The sequence below is a fragment of the Loxodonta africana genome, chromosome 11 (assembly GCF_030014295.1).
Source record: "Loxodonta africana isolate mLoxAfr1 chromosome 11, mLoxAfr1.hap2, whole genome shotgun sequence".
Lineage (NCBI taxonomy): Eukaryota > Metazoa > Chordata > Mammalia > Proboscidea > Elephantidae > Loxodonta > Loxodonta africana.
In genome coordinates, this window is record NC_087352.1 from 14,892,548 (window position 1) to 14,909,646 (window position 17,099).

Here is a 17,099-nt window from a genome sequence, read left to right on the forward strand (position 1 = left end):
TGCCTGGTCCTGGCCATGCCAACAATCGTCGTTATGCTTGAGCCCATTGTTGCAACCACTGTGTCAATCCATCTCTATGAGTGTCTTCCTCTTTTTCATTGATCCTGTACTTTACCAAACATGATGTACTTCTCCAGGGACTGATCCCTCCTGACAACATGTCAAAAGTATGTAAGACATAGTCTTGCCATCCTTGCTTCTAAGGAGCATTCTGTTTGTACTTCTTCCAAGACAGATTTGTTTGTTCTTTTGGCAGTCCATGGTATATTCAGTATTCTTTGCCAACACCACAATTCAAAGGCGTCAGTTCTTCTCCGGTCTTCCTTATTCATTGTCCAGCTTTCACATACATATGACGCGATGGAAAATACCGTGGCTTGGGTCAGGTGCACCTTAGTCTTCAAGGCAACATCTTTGCTTTTCAACACTTTAAAGAGGCCTTTTGCAGCAGATTTGCCCAATGCAATGTGGCTTTTGATTTCTTGACTGCTGCTTCCATGGATGGAAGAATTTCTATGTGTAGAAAAAATCAGATAGGTAGGTAGGTAGGTAGATAGATGGGTGTCGAGTCGACTCCGACTCATGGTGGCCTTACATGTAACAGTATGAAATGTTGCCCAGCCCTGCATCATCTTCACGACTGTGGGTGTGTTCGAGGTTAGATATACACGTTCTTCCTGTGATGCAGCCTTTCTCACTGTCCTTTTCCAAAATATTCCACCATCATTAACGTGAACTCCGTGCCTGTAAGCAACAACTCCACCTTTCCCTCCCTCCCACTGCTGGTAACCATTAATGGTCTTTGGTGTCTGTTTGTCTATTTCTCATAAGGTGAGATCATACAGTATTTGCTCTTTTGCAATGGACCGATTTCCCTCAGCACGATGTTCCCAGGGTTCATCCTCGTGGTGGTGTGCGTCAGGACTTCATTTCTCCCCTTGGCTGAGAAGTGTTCCGTTGTGTGTATGGACCACGTTTTGTTGGTCCATTTGTCTGTTCATGGACGTTTCACTTGCGTCCACCTTTTGGCTATTGTGAAAAGTGCTGCAATGAACACTGGTGTATGGGTCCCACTTTTCTTTTTCTTTTTTTAATTTTATTGTGCTTTAGATGAAAGTTGACATTACAAAATTTATACACAAATTGTTCCGTGACATTGGTTGCAGTCCCCACAATGTGCGAGCTCTCTTCCCCTTTCCACCCCAGGTTCCTGTCTCCATTTGTCCAGTTTTCCTGTCCCTTCTTGCCTTCTCATCTTTGCTTTTGGGCAGGTGTTGCCCATTTGGTCTCGTATACTTGATTGAAGTAAGAAGCAGGTTCCACAACAAGTGGGTTATTGTTTTATAAACCTGTCTGATCTTTGGTTGAAAGGAGGACTTTAGGAGTGGCTTCAGTTCTGAGTTAGTAGGGTGTTCAGGGGCCATAATCTCGGAAATTCCTCCAGTCTCTGTCAGACCAGTAAGTCTCGTCTTTTTTTGTGTGTGTATTTGAATTTTGTTGATGTTTTTCTTCAGCTCTGTCCAGAACCCTCTATTGTGATCCCTATCAGAGCAGTTGGTGGTGGTAGCCGGGCACCATCTAGTTCTTCTAGGCTTAGGCTGGTGGAGGCTGTGGTTCATGTGGTCCATGAGTCCTTCGGACTGATACTTTCCTATGTCTTTGGTTTTCTTCATTCTCCTTTGCTCTGAACAGAATGCGACCAGTAGATGTATCTTAGGTGGCTGCTCTCAAGCTTTTAAGGCCCCAGATGCTACTCATCAAACTAGGATGTATAACATTTTCTTAATGAACAATGTTATGCCAACTGACCTAGATGTCCCCCAGGACCATGGTCCCCAGCCCTCAGCCCCAGCAACTGTGTCCCTCCAGGTGTTTGGATGTGTCTAGGAAGCTTCTATGACTTTGCCTTGGTCAAGTTGTACTGACTTCCCTTACATCATGCGTTGCCTTTCCTTTCACCAAAGTTAACACTTGTCTGCTATCTAGTTAGTGATTTCCCTTCCCCAGCCCTCCTCTCCCTGGTAACCATCAAAGATTGTTTTTTCTGTGTGTAAACCTTTTCCTGTGTTTTTATAATGGTGGTCTCGTACAGTATTTGTTTCACTTTTCTTTTTAAATGCTGGTCACAAGCCACTAAAATGATCTTGAGCTGTTACTGATGGGTCAGTATGTATAGTTTGAAAGTCACTGCTTGGGAGAATTGTTCCTTGGGCAGTGTGGTGTGGTAGTTTGGAACATGGATCCTAGAGCCCAACTTTTCAGGTTCAAATCCCAGCTCTGCTTCTTACAGGCTTTGTGACCCCTCTGTGCCTCAGTTTCCTTACATGTAAAATGAGGGCAATAATATCATCTACTTCTCAAGGTTGCTGGGAGGATTTAAAAAGTTAGTATATGGAAAGTGCTTAGAACAGGGTCAGAAATGTTGAAAATGCTGTGTAAGTAAAAAAAGCCTGGGGCCTGCAAACTTTTTTCATTTAAGAGCCAGAGAGTAAATATTTGTGGCTTTATAGTGGAAAGCAGCTATAGGTCATACACAAATGGTTAGCGTGGCTGTATTCTAATAAAACTTTACTTACGAACACTAAAATTTGAAACTCATACAGTTTTCACGTGTCACAAAATATTATTCTCGTTTTGATTTTTTCAATCGTTTTAAAAATGTAGAAACCATTCCTGGCCTTGTTGGCCATATAAAATGGTAAGCCAGGCAGGTGGTGGACAGGATTTGGCCTGTAGTCTGTAGTTTGCTCTTCCCTGGTATAAGCTAAACCCATTGCCATCAATTCCGACTCACAGCGACCCCAGGTGTGTCAGAGTAGAACTGGTGCTCTACAGGGTTTTCACTGGCTGGTTTTTTGGAAGCAGAGGTGTAGTTGTTGTTGGGTGCCATCAAATCGATTCCAACTCACAGCAACTCCATGTGATAGGGTAGAACTGCCCTTTGGGTTTTCTTCGCTGTAATCTTTAAGGAGACAGATTGCTGCTGGGTGGGTCCAAACCACCAACCTTTTGGTTGGCAGCCTAGTGCTTAACTGTGCTACCAGGGCTCCTAGAGGTGTAGGCTACAGCTGTACTTATCAGCATGCAGAGTGCCTCCCTCCTTCTTATAACACCTCCCTCCTGTATGATAATATGGCCATGCCATGACTTATTTTTGCAGTCCCCTATTCATGAATGGGGCAGTGGTGGTTCAGTGGTAGAATTCTCGCCTTCCATGTGGGAGACCCAGGTTTGAATCCCAGCCAGCGCACCTCATGTAGAGCCACCACCCGTCTGCCAGTGGAGGCTTGCATGTTGCTGTGATGTTGAACAGATTTCAGCAAAGCTTCTGGACTAAAAGGGACTAGAAGGAAAGGCCTGGCGATCTGCTTCCGAAAATCAGCTAGTGAAAACCCTGTGGATCTCAACAGTCCAATCTGCAACCAATCACAGGATGGCAGAGGACTGGGCAGTGTTTTGTTCTGCTGTACATGGGGTGGCCGTAAGCCAGGGGCTGACTTGACGACAGTAGCTAACAATATTCACAAATACTTAAAGTGATTTCCTGTGTCATTTGTGAACAAGCAAAAAAAAAAAAAAAAAAAAAAGCCCATTGCTGTGGAGTCGATGCCAACTCATGGCAACCCCATGTGTTACAGAGTGCAACAGAGCTCCAAAGGGTTTTCTTGGCCGTGACCTTTCAGAAGCAGATCACCAGGCCTTTCTTCCATGGCACTGCTGGGTGGATTCGAACCACCTACCTTTCTGTTAGTAGAGAAGCATAAGCTGTTTTTGCCACCCAGAGACCCTTGAACGAACAATGCACCTATAAATATTCTTGTACCCAGGCTTTGCACATGTGTGTGAAAATATCTGTAGATTTCTAGAAAAATGGAAGTTTCTCGAAACAGACTTGCTGGATCAGAGGGCGTGTGCGTTCAAAAGATTTTATGGAAAGTGGGAAACTGGTTACTTTTCCAGAAAAGTTGTGCCAGTGAAGACTTCCTCCAGCAGCTTTACCAACACCAGACGGCTTGCTCTTCGCCAGGCTACAAGTTGTCATTTGCCTGCTCTTTCCTTTAATTGTGGGTGAAGCCGACCATCTTGTCATCTACACAGGGGCAATTGGAATTTCATGGTAAACAGTCCCCTCATATAGTAGTGTTTTTTTTTTTTTTTTTTTTGAATGATTATAAAAATAATCGCATGCTCATTTAGAGAATTTAGAAAATGCAGAAAAGAACAAAGAAGTAAAATTAATCATCCATACTCCACTGTCAGAAGCAACTTGTAATATTTTGGTATAAAGTTTTCTTTTATTTTTTTTCCCCATCCATTTAAAACCTTTTTTAAAAATTAGGCGTTATGTTCACGTGGTTCAATCATCAAAGAGTATACAGAAAGTAGAGGGAAAAGTCTCCCACCCCGTTGCTGTGTCCCTAGCCCACTACTTCTGCCCTCGTATGGCCCTTTACAGACAACAGCCACAGTTGTTAGCTGCTGTCGAGTGGACCCTTGACTCACGGTGACCTTACGTACAGCAGGGCGAGACATTGTCCACTCCCACGTCGTCTTTGTGATCGACAGTTGTGGCTGTTTCGCCAGTTCGTCTCACTGAGGGTCTCCCTCACCCTTGTTGGCCCTCTGCTCCACCAAACATGATGTCCTCCTTTAGTGACTGATCCTTCCTGATGACTTGCCCAAAGCAAGCGCGTCTGGCAGTGTTCTGTTGTGATCCACAGGGCTTCCACTGGCTGATTCTCAGAAGCAGATCACCAGGTCTTTCTTCCTAGACCGTGTTAGCCTGGAAGCTCCACTGAAACCCGTCCACCATGGATGACCCTGCTGGTCTTTGAAATATCAGTGGCATAGCTTTCAACATCATAGCAACAAGCAAGCCACCACAGTTGGACCAACTGACAGAGGGGTAGTAGCTTAGTTATCTGCTGTTGCTGTAATACACATACAAGTGGTCGACTTTAAAGAGCAGAAATTTATTTTCTCACAGTTCTGGAGGCTCAAAGTCCCAGTCAAGGTCTCAGCCTTGTCAGTTTCTTCTGCATCACTAGCTCGGGGCCATCCTTGGTTCGTTGGCTTGTACTTGATCCTCACATGGTGTCTTTCTTCCCGTGTGTCTGTCTCTGTGTGTGTGTGTGTGTGTGTGTGTGAGTGTGTGTGTTTCTGTTCTGGTCTTTTTATAATTTAGAAGATTTAGGATCCACCCTCCACTGGTATGACCTCAACTGATTGGTTACATTATATTAGGTTACATTGTGGAGGGTCACTACATTACATTAAAACCAAAAAACCTGAAGTAAGGTTGAGCATCTCTTGAAATCCTAGAGCCTGTTGTATTTCTATTCTGTACACTCTCTGATCATAGCCTTTGGGTTGTTATTTTTAGTGATTTCTAGAGACTCTTTATATATTGTAGAGGTGAGTTCTTTGTCTGCAATATGAGTTGCACACATTTCTCTCAGTTTGTCTTTTGACTTTTGACTTGGTTTTTTACTTAGTTGTTAGGTGCCATTGAGTCAATTCCAACTCAAAGCGGCCCTGTGTACAACAGAATGAAACTGCCTGGCCCTGGGCCATCCTCACAGTCCTTGTTATGCTTGAGCCCATTGTTGCAGCCACTGTGTCAATCCATATCATTGAGGGTCTTCCTCTTTTCCACTGACCGTCTACTCTACCAAGCATGATGTCCTTCTCCAGGGACTGATCCCTCCTGATAACATATCCAAGGTATGTAAGACGTAGCCTTGTCATCATTGCTTCTAAGGAGCATTCTGGCTGTACTTCTTCCAAAACAGATTTGTTCGTTCTTTGAGCAGACCATGGTATATTCAATATTCTTCACCAATCCCATATAATTCAAAGGTGTCAGTTTTTCTTCGGTCTTTGTATTTAATGTCTAGCTTTTGCACGCATCTGAGGATATTGAAAACACCATGGCTCGGTTCAGGCGCACCTTAGTCTTCAAGGTGACATCTTTGCTTAAAGATGCTTTTGTTTTATTTTGGGTCTATTTCATGTTTTTTGTTGAGTTTGTTTTTCTCTCTACATTTTTAATGAGGATGAGATTTTAAAAAATGGTTTAAAATTTTTTGTTTGTATTTTAAAACTTTTTTTAAAAATAACTTCAAACATAGAAAATTTGTAAGAATAGTACAAGGAACTCCCGTGTGTGTGTGTGTGTGTGGTGTAATATATATAGCAAAGCATTTGCCAATTCAACCGTTTTTCCACCTACAATTCAGTGACATTGATTGTGTTCACCATGTGGGGCAACTGTCAGCCGCTACCCGTTTCCAATTTTCTCATCATCCTTAATAAAAACCCAGTACCCCTTAATCCCATATTTTTAACCAGGTGTATTATCTATTGCTGCGTAACAAATTGCCCAAAAATTAAGCAGCTTAAAAAACAAACATGAATTTATCTCACGGAGTTTCTACGGATGAAGCTTAGCTAGGGGGTTCTGTCTCAGGGTCTCCCATGAGGTTACAGTCAAGGTGTCTTCTGGGCCTGCAGTCATCTGAAGGATTGACTGGGGCTGGAGGATCTACTTCCAAGCTCACTCACGTGGCTGTTGGCTGGAGGCCTCAGTTCCTCCCATGTGGGTCTCTCTAAAGGATGGCTTACAACATGCTTCCCGGTTAGGTTTCCCCAAAGCAAATGATCCAGTAGAAAGAGAGTAAGAGGGTGCTCAGGCTGGTAGCCACAGGCTTTTTTATAACCTGATATCTATGTCTTAATGGGTAACTGCTGTTTGATAGACCCATGAATGTGAAAATGGTAATTTGAAGGATTTCTTTCTCCATATCGTACCTAGGTAAATCTAGCGAAAACATAGGATTATGAGCAATGAGCACATAGCCCTATACTGTTCGTATGGACCAGTTGAAGTTAAATAGGGTGCAGTGTATTGTGCAGATGTGTAACTGAAATACCTTTTGCCCTGCTGCTTTTCCTTCCTTAGCTAAGTCTTCTGTTGTACAGTTGGCGCTCCTGGTGTGGTCAGGCTGCCGCTGGTATGCTCTGCTTGAGCAAGTGGTCAGTTCACAAAATGGCTATATCCGTGGGTATATATATAGTTACTAGTCGTGTATAGTTAGCGTAATGAAGTCCTGGATTCACACAGCTTCAGTCTCTATAAACGTTAGGCCTGCTCTGCTGTGTCAAAGAGATTAGTTAATAGAAGTATGACTGGAACATGCTGAGGGTGACCCAACTCAGACCCCAATTCAGGAAGAAGACAACTATATAAAGCCATTGTTTTAGTAACTTGAACATTCAGTTTAAATAATTGATTCACATGGCTCAGAAATCATAGAGTGTGAACAGATGCATAAAAAGTGCTCGAGCCTCGCTCTTCTTGCCTAAAAAAACAAAACCAAACCCACTGCCATCGAGTCGATTCCGACTCATAGCAACCCTATAGGACAGAGTAGAATTGCCCCATAGGGTTTCCAAGGAGCAGCTGGTGGCTTCGAACTGCTAACCTTTTGGTCAGCAGTTGTAACTCTTAACCACCGCGCCACCAGGGCTCCACCCTAGATCCCATCTATCCCCTGAATAACATGAATGCGTACTCACCCTCCCCCTTTCCACAGAAGGCAGCCAGTACACTCTCCCACATCCCTTTTAGTCCTTGCGTACTCCATTGTATGGATATGCCTTAATTTATTGAACCAGTCTTCTGTTGATGAGGGAGCCCTGGTGGTGCAGCAGTAAATGCTGGGTATTAGCCAAAAGGTTAGTGGTTTGAACCCACTGCCTGGCTCCAGAGGAGAAAGACCTGACAATCTGCTCCTGTAAAGATTAAACAAAAAACAAACCCACAACCATGAAGTCAACTCAGACTCATAGCGACCCTATAGGACAGAGTAGGACTGCCCCATAGAGTTTCCAAGGAGCACCTGGTGGATTCGAAATGCGGACCTCTTGGTTAACAGCCATAGCACTTAACCACTACACCACCAGGGTTTCCCCTGTAAAGATCACAGCCTAGAAAGCCCTGTGGGGCGATTCTACTCTGTCACATAGGGTCGCTATGAGTTAAAATCGACTTGGTGGCACCTAACAACAACAACAATCACAAAAGTGACATGTGACCATTTCTGCCATATTCTGCTGGTCACAGAGCCCAGTTCTGGTACCAGGTTCACGAGGACTGAATGCCAAGAGGTGGGGATCATTGGGGGCATTTGGAGGCTGCCTACCAACCAGACTTCCTCATTTTGTAAACACTTTGCTACATGTGGTTTATCTTTCTCGCTCTCTCAGTATGTTGCTATTCTTGTTGTGTCGCTGTTGACTCAGCTCCAACTCATGGTAACCCCACGTACAACATAACAAACCCTTGCCCGGTCCTGCGCCATCATCACGATCGTTGGCATGCTTGAGTCCATTGTCGTGGCCACTGTGTATTTTGAGTGCCTTCCAACCTAGGGGGCTCATCCTCCAGCACTACATCGGAGAACAATCCATCGTGATCCATAGGGTTGTCATTGGATAATTTTTGGAAGCAGATCGCCAGGCCTTTCTTCCTAGTCTTTTGGTCTGGAAGCTCCTCTGAAACCTATCCACCGTGGGTCACCCTGCTGGTGTGTGAAATACTGGTGGTGTAGCTTTCAGCATCACAGCCACATACAAACCACCACAGTTCTTAGAGGTAGCAGACCTTTGGGGATGTATAGATAGATTGATTTTTTAATTGCTAGAACTTACAAGTTATTCAAGCCAAGTTTGGAAGCAGTGCCGGAAGCGTTCAGGGACTTGTAACTCTGAAATCATGAGTTGGCCCATTTTGGAGGCTCAAAGCAAAGAGCCCTGGCTTTGGAGTGTGGTAGCCTTGAGTGGTCTCAAGCTGGGTGGCCTTGGGCAGGTCCCCCAAGCCCCCAGAGCCTGAGTGCCCCTCGGTCAGCTTTGAGAAGCAGCTCCAGGGTCACTGAACAGCATTGAGCAGGGAGATGATGGGCACAGACTCAGGGCTGGGTCCCAGCTCTGCCTCTTCCTATGTGGGGATCTCAGATCTATCCTTTCCGGTCCCTAGCCTCAGTTTCTTATCTGTGAAATGGGCCCAATAATATCACTGTTCTCACAGAGGTATGGAGAGACCAGATGAGTCGGTGCGGGTGGCTGGCAGAAGGTGCTGGATCGGTGTGAACTGTTACTGTGGTGTAGATTTGGTGACAGCATAAAGATACCAGCTGTTTAAAACGATTTTTTTTTTTTTTAATTGTGCTTTAGGTGAAAGTTTACAGCTCAAATTAGTTTCTCAGACAAAAATTTATTGTAAAATGATTTTAACAGAGGTATTATGGGCAGTTAATTTTCCTTTGTTCTTTTCTGTATTTTCTAAATTAAATGAGCGTGTGACTATTTTTCTAATCATTTTAAACTACATAACCAGCGAGCACCAGCTGTATACCAAGCCATTGAAACGACTCGACAGCAGCTGGTTGGTTTTGGTTAATACCACTGTGGGAAAACAGCTAGTCACATCTTCATCTGAAGGTTTCTTTTCATCTCTTTTTATTTTTTCCTTCCATTCATTTAAAAGGCTTTAATTTTTTTAGATTCCTAGAGCTACCATAACAAAATACCATAAACTTGGTGGCTTCTAAGAACAGAAATTTGTTGCTGCAACAGTTCTGGAGGCAGGGAGTCTGAATTCAGGGTGTGGGCAGAACCACGCTCTCTGTCCACTCTAGGGTAGGATCTTCCCTGTCTCTTCCAGCTTCTGGTAGCCCCAGGCTTCTGTTGGCGTTCCTTGGTTGTAGACGCATCTTCACATGGCGCCTTCCCCCCCGTGTGATTCTGTCTGTGTGTCTGTTCTCTCCTTTTATAAGTACACCACTCTGATGGTATCAGGACCACTCTGCTCCCGTTTGACCTCATGTTAACTTATAACATCTTCAGAAACCCCATTTCCAAACAAGGTCACGCTCGCAGGTACAGGGGTTAGGACTTCCACATACCTTTCGGGGGAATACAATTTGGTCCAAGACAAGTCTGATACTCTCACGATCACATGTCATGATGATGGTTCTTGGGGAGGTGACCCCTGGGGGAGAAGCACCTGAAGGGCAAGGCCCTGGGCTCGGCACTTCAGGCGAGGTTGAGCCAGGTGTGAATGTGTTACAGAATTCATGCCTTTGCCAGCATCTGGTACACACACGTGCCCGCACGCGCGCACACCTGCGGGCTCACGTGGCACCATGGACATGGCCACACAGGGATTCGGAGGTGGGGGCCCTGGAATACTTAGAAGGGACTCATGACTCCAGAGGCCTCCTTGGGGCTATGTGCCCTGGCCTGGCCTGCCCCTCAGTTGTCTCCCCAGGAACACCATGTCCCCACAGCCTCCGTGGCCATGTAGTTCCACACCCCAGGATGCCGCGTCTGCACTTGGGCGTGGTTTCCTCAGGTTAGCTGGACACTCAGGCAGGGCGGGTGCTGGGTCGCTGCCCTGCAGGCCTCCGCGCCCCCGTGCTGCTACGCTGCCCTGCCGCTCCTGAGCCCCTGCCTTCTCCTGCTCAGCTGGCAGGGCCCCCCACTGTGCCACTGCTGCCGCTGCTTCCCCGCTACTGCCCACACCCTACAGGGCTGCCTTCATGGGGCGGATGGGGAGGAGGATGGAAAGACAGGGCAGGAGAGAGGGTGAGGTCAGAAGGCAAAGAAATGCGGGGGCAGGGGGATGAGTGGAGGGTGAGGGAGGGACTGAGGTGAGGGGACAGGTGGAGGGGTGAGGGGGACAGACACAGGTGAGATGATAAAGTGTGGGGTCAGATAGATGGAAGGCATGAAGTTGGGGGGCAGAGGTAGAAGAGATGAGGTGTGGAAGACAAAGGTGGAGGATGAGGTGAAGGGACAGGTGGGGCAGAAAGATGGGATGGGTGGGGTGGGGTGGGAGCAGAAAGGGGGGGATGGGATGGAGACAGTTGGCAGCCGGTGGGGGCAGAGAATTCTAGGATGGGGTGGAAGCAGAGAGGTGGAGGATGGGGTGGGGGCCGAGAGATGGGATTCGGGTAGGGCCAGAAAGATGGGGAATGGGATGGGGGGGACAAGTGGGAGAATGGGCGGGGGGGAGAGGGGGGATGGGGGAAGGGCAGAGGGGTGGGGTACAGGTGGGGGATGGTCTGGGGCAGAGATGTGGGGGGTGGGGTGGAGGCAGAGAGGTGGGAAATGGATGTGGGGGGCAGGTGGGGGGATGGGGTGGAGGGGTTGAGGAGGCACAGAAAGATTGGAGGGGCTGTGATGGGGACACATAGGGCAGAGGTGTGGGGAGGTGTGTGAAGGGGAATCTGGAAGGGAGGAGGGAAGTGGAGCCTGGTGGGGTTCTTTCTCTCAGGACGGGGTGGCAGAGAAGGGAGGCTGGGGTCCCCAGTAGCTTGGGGCATGGGGAGCCAGTGCTGATTCTGACCTGCCCTCCCCTCTTCCCCTCCACCCCGCCCAGATCCCGGCAGCGGCTCCGCTGAAGGGCCCTGGCCCCTCCTCGTCCCCGTCACTACCTCACCAAGCCCCCCTGGGGGACAGCCCCCATTTGCCCTCTCCACACCCCGCTCGGCCCCCCTCCCGTCCACCCTCCCGCCCCCACTCCCGTCCACCCTCCCAGCCCCAGAGCCTATCCCGCCCACCCTCTGAGCCTGCCCTGCACCCCTGCCCCCCACCCCAAGCCCCTCCATCTCTGCCTGGCATCTTTGTCATCCAGAACCAGCTGGGCGTCCCCCCGCCTGCCAGTACCCTGGCCCCCACCGCCCCAGGCCCACCCCAGCCCCCTCTGCGCCCCCCATCCCAGCCCCTTGAGGGGCCACTGCCCCCAGCCCCCCACCTGCCCCCAGCCTCCACCTCCACCGCTGTGGCCTCCTCTTCTGAGACCCCTGCCAGGTTGCCAGCCCCCACGCCACCCGACTTCCAGCTTCAGTTCCCACCTAGCCAGGGGCCACACAAGCCCCCCAGCCCCCCAGTGACCCTCCACCTGGTCCCTGAGCCCGCAGTACCTCCCCCACCGCCTCCTCGGACCTTCCAGATGGTGACCGCCCCCTTCCCGGCGCTGCCCCAGCAGAAGGCTCTTCTCGAGAGATTTCACCAGGTAATTGGAGGAGGCAGGACCAGCCCAGCACCCAGCAAGCACCCTCCGCAGAACCCTGCCCCCCGCCCCCTTCTGACCAGAGCCCATCCTGCTTCCTGGCTTGGTGTCAGTCCCCACCCGGTACACCTCACTACACCCACTCCTTGCCTGTGCCCCCCACCCCTCAACTACCTGTCCCCTCCTCAGGTGCCGTCTGGAATCATTCTCCAGAACAAGGCTGGGGGGACCCCCGCCATCCCGCAGACCTCCGTCAGCCTGGGGCCCCTCACCAGCCCCAGCCATGCCCCTGCCTCGGCACCCATGGCCACCACAGGTAGGGGAAAGGTAGCCCACACAGGAGAGATGGGGGGCCTGAGGTGGGCAGGTGGGGGCTGAGAGATGGAATGGGCTGGGACAGAGTGATGGGGTGCATGAGCCCAGGGGTCACCCCAAACTCATGGGACGGGGGGATGGAGGCCATTGGCAGGGCTGCCTCCCGGATCCAAGCGGGCTCCAGGGCCAGTGCAGCCGCCACAGTCGGATAACTAAGAAGAGAAGGAGAGGCACTTTGGGGTCACGTTTTTGGGGGGGTTTCGTACCAGTGAGCTCTGAGCCCTGTCTTTCCCACCCTCAGGCCTCCCTCCTCTGCTTCCTGCCGAAGGCAAAGCCTTTGCCAACAACATCCCGACCCTGAGTGTGGCCAAGGCCGCCCCGTCCGGACCAGGGAAGTCCTCTGGGCTGCAGGTAAGAGGTCCCCAGAGCAGGGCGCCAGGGTAGGGCTGAGGCATCCTCAGGGAACCAGGATGGACAAGGGGCCATCAGGAGCAGGGGACCGGGACTGTCGGACAGAGGCACATGAGACACCGGCAGAGTCAGTTGGAGATGGCAGGGGCAGAGAGCATCTGAGAACTGCTGGATAAGGTCAGGTGGTATTCTGATGCAGCCAGACAGAGACAGGAGAGGCAGGTAAGGTACCGCCAACAGTCAGACAAAGTCAGGTGACATTCTGATACAACCAGACGGCAACAAGATGGACAGGTGTAATGCCAGGAACCATCAGACACAAGTCAGGTGACATACTGACACAGCCAGAGAGAAGTGAGAGGGGCAGGTGACATTCTGGTACAGCAGACAGAGACAGGAGGAGCAGGAGAGACCGAGAGACAGTTGTCAGAGGGGGTCGAAGACACAAAACCAGGTGGTGGACAAAATACCAAGACAGTCTCAGTGGGGGAGCATGTGAGAGACCGCAACATTCGGACAGCGATACACGAAGACAACAGGACCACGACATGTGAGATGGGGCAGAGCAAGACACCGAGACAGTCAGAGAAGGGGCAAGGCAAGCTACAAGACAGCTCAGGGCAGACAGGCAGGGACACCAGAGCGAGGAGACAGCATGAGACTCTGGACAGTGAGACAGTCCTCCCGGGGCAGGGGTGGTGAGACCTGGAGAGTCCAACAGAGACAGGAGAGTCCAGCAAGGTCCAGGGGCGGTCATACGGAGACTGGGGAGGCAAGAGAGAGGGGAGATAAGGCAGAGACCACCTACCTGAAATGGGAAGAAGGGAGCACATCAGGGGAAGTAGGTGGAGGTGGATCAGAAGGGTGGGGACCATCAGAGGGACAGTAGAGCAGGGCAGGACCTTAGAGGGTGGGAGAGACTCAGAGACAAGAGAACAGAGATAAGAGGGGAGACTGGAGGTGAGAGAGGGAAATCCAGACAGATTTGGAGTGGGGAGAGAGAGACTGTGCAAATGAGAGCCAGACACCGTTGGACCACGGAGGAGAAGACAGGCCACCAGTGGGTGGAGAGGGACACGCATCAGAGATCAGAAGTCAGGCAGACGCAAGAGACCACCCCTGGGGAAGGGAACAGAGGGACCAAGGAGGAGGGAACCATGGGCTAGGCCTGCTTGTCCCCTTCTTCTCCCTGTGTTGCCAGCCCAGACCCTGCCCAGGTCTCCTCTGTGGATTTGGTTTGATGGGCAGAGGATCCCACCCACACCTGGGGCTATGACCCACCTGGGTGGGATGTCATCCCCTTCCCCATCTTTGTCCCAGGCTGCAGGGAGAAAGGGGGCCCGGGCACCAAGGGAAAGCTTCCCTGTTGTAACACCTCTTTTCTCCTCCCCAGTATGAGAGCAAGTTGAGCAGCCTGAAGAAACCACTCACGCTTCAGCCCAGCAAGGAAGCCTGGTGAGTTGGTCCTGCCACAGTGTACCCTGTCCTGTGCATCCCTCACCCCAGCACCTTCTCAGTGGCCAGGGAGGGCCATAGGGACCACCCTTCAGAAGTGCGGTCAGACAGGTCTGCGTACCAGTCCCAGCTGCAGCTCTTGTTAGCTGTGTGCTTTGGGTCAATACTATTTCCCTCAGAGACCCTTAGTTTGCTTCTCTGGAAAATGGGCTGATAATGATTACTGAATGTTTTGATCAGAGATTTTATAGAAAAATCCTGATCAAAAGAGGGGGAAATGAAGACCAGAACTTCCAATTCTCTTGGAATCTAGAATTTCTGAAGTCATTGAGGCTGAATGAACCCCCAAAATTATTGCCCTGAGATAATCTTTAAACCTTAAACCAAAAATATCCCCTGAAGTCTTTTTTAAATCAAACAATAGTTAATTAGTAAAGAATGTCTGCCTTGAGCCTTGTAAAGAATTGTCTGTATGGGATCAAATTGACAACAGCAACTCGAAAGTTTTGATTGGAAGCTTAGGGGGTGAGTTTATGTTAACAGGGGAGGAATAATCTGGAAAAGGCGGGTGAGAATGGTTGCACAACTCAAAGTACGTAATCAGTGTCACTGACTTGTATATGTAGAAATGGTTGAATTGGTGTATATTTTGCTGTGTGTATTTTCAGCAACAACAACAAAATAAAAGAGCCAGTAATGGCAGTGATAATAAGGTGGTGGAGGTGAGGGTCTAAGGAGACTATGTGAAGAGCAGTGGTGTGACCCCACTAGGGTGCCAGCTTCAAGAGGGCAGTATTTGGTGTGTCTTGGTTGCTGCTGCACCCTCAGAGGCATCTAAAACAGGGCTGGGGCATAGTCAGGACTTAGTTTTATTGGATGGGGGTGGAGGGAGGACAAAATGGTATTGGGCAGATGTACATACAGATGGGTGTTTGTGGATATGGGTTTGGGTTTAGGTGACCAGGTGAATGGATAGATGCATGTTTTGAGGGGTAAAAATAAGTAGGTGGAGAGATAGAGGCCTGTTGGGTAGGTGCCTGGGTGGATGGGTGTTTGATTGGACAGATGGGTGTTGGGAGGATGATGGATGGACGGTTAGGTGAATAAATATATTGGTGTTTGGATGGATGGGTGGGTGGATGGGTGTTTGGGTAGATGGATGGGTGGGTGTTTGGATGAATAGATAGATGGGAGTTTGGGTGGGTGGGTGGGTGGATGGTTGGCTGATGGAAGGGTATTTGGATGGATGGTTGGGGGTCTGGGTGAGTGGATGGATGGATGTTTGGGTGAATGGATGAATGGTGGATGATGGATGGGCATCTGGGTAAGTGGATAGATGGACAGATGGGTGTTTGGATAGTGGATGGGTACATGTCGGGTGCTCAGCTGCCTTCCCTCCTGCTCTTCTGCCTTCCTTCCACGACAAGTGTTTAGTAAGTACTCATCTTGGTGCCCAGTCCTGTGCTAGTTGCTGGGAACATAGCACTAAACAAGACAGACCCTGCCTCTGCCCCCATGGTGTGCGGGAGCTGCTGGTCTTCAGCAAAGGGTGGTGACAAGCACATCTGGTAGGAGAGATGGACAGTTACACAACAGAGAGACAGTACCCACTGCAGAAAATGCTATTGCAGAAAAACACCCCAGTGAGAGAAGACTTACCAGTCAACCAATCTCCCTCCGTCACCCTCTCTCCCTCCCTTCTTCCCTTCTGCCTCCTGCCAGAGGCAGGGTGTGGACAGACTGACCCCCGGTGGTGGGAGACAGTATGACATCAAAGGAGGAGCTCTCAGACTCTGGAGTTTCCCAGTTCTGCCCCTTCCTTGCTTTCCCCCCTTTGGAGGGAGTGACTGCACTTTCCTGAGCTTCAGTTTTCTCATCTGTGAAACGGGGATAACGATAGCACCTACTTCTTGTGGTTGTTACCAGGGGTCCGATGAGACAAAACGGACATGCTTAGTAGACTGTTTAAACACATGCTTCAGAAGTGCTAGCTTTTCTTTATTGTTTTTGTTGCTGCTGTTATGGTTGCCTAGTGCTGAGGGTCCGGGATGGGTTTGTCCCGTGCCGCACCACCGGCTCTGTGTGTGTGTGTGCGCGCGCACACGTGTGTGGTCTCTTCCCCCAACCCCCAGTTTCCTGGAGCATTTGCACAAACATCAAGGCTCCGTCTTGCACCCTGACTACAAGACAGCCTTCCCCTCCTTCGAGGACGCCCTGCATCGCCTCCTGCCCTACCATGTCTACCAGGGTGCCCTTCCCTCCCCCAAGGATTACCACAAAGGTAAGGTCTTCCCAGGACTCCCACAGGGTTCCAAAGGTCTCCCATCTCTGCAGCCAGCCCAGGTGTACGGGGTGTTTGCTGGTATTCAGCAGAGGGTGGAGGTGGGCATGTACATGCTAAGCCGTGTGCACACCCTCAGCCGTGTGCGTGGACTCAGCTCTGTGTCAGCTCACCTCTGTGCACGCTTAACTCTGTGTGCACCCTCAACTCACTGCACACTTAACCGTGTGCATGTCCTGAGTCGTGTGTGTGCGAGCTCAACTGTGCATGCTTAACTCCATGTTAACACACGCTCAGCTGTGTGTGCACTCAGCTCTGTGTGTACGTTCAACTGTGTGTGCATGGTTGACTTGCAGGAGTGCCCGTGGCTACGGTGTGCCAGCTCCATGCGCCTACGTGGGGCTGCATCCCCTCCAACATCCTGCCTCTGGCTCTCTTCTTTTCCCCTGCAGTGGACGAAGAGTTTGAGACGGTCTCTACGCAGCTGCTGAAACGCACCCAGGCCATGCTGAACAAATACCGCCTCCTGCTTCTGGAGGAGTCGCGGGTAAGGGCCCTGCC

General features: G+C 49.8%; 1 protein-coding gene across 2 annotated transcripts in view; it reads left to right on the top strand.

Annotated features, from left to right (window-relative positions):
• Nucleotides 1–17,099, top strand: part of BICRA (BRD4 interacting chromatin remodeling complex associated protein) — a 97,962-nt gene that overhangs the window by 76,632 nt on the left and 4,231 nt on the right. For both annotated transcript variants that reach the window (XM_064293919.1, XM_064293920.1), the window contains exons 8-13: nt 11,444–12,079; nt 12,266–12,392; nt 12,693–12,802; nt 14,196–14,257; nt 16,390–16,538; nt 16,991–17,085. In XM_064293919.1, the coding sequence (XP_064149989.1) occupies nt 11,444–12,079; nt 12,266–12,392; nt 12,693–12,802; nt 14,196–14,257; nt 16,390–16,538; nt 16,991–17,085 (1,179 nt within the window). The remainder of the gene's footprint in view (nt 1–11,443; nt 12,080–12,265; nt 12,393–12,692; nt 12,803–14,195; nt 14,258–16,389; nt 16,539–16,990; nt 17,086–17,099) is intronic.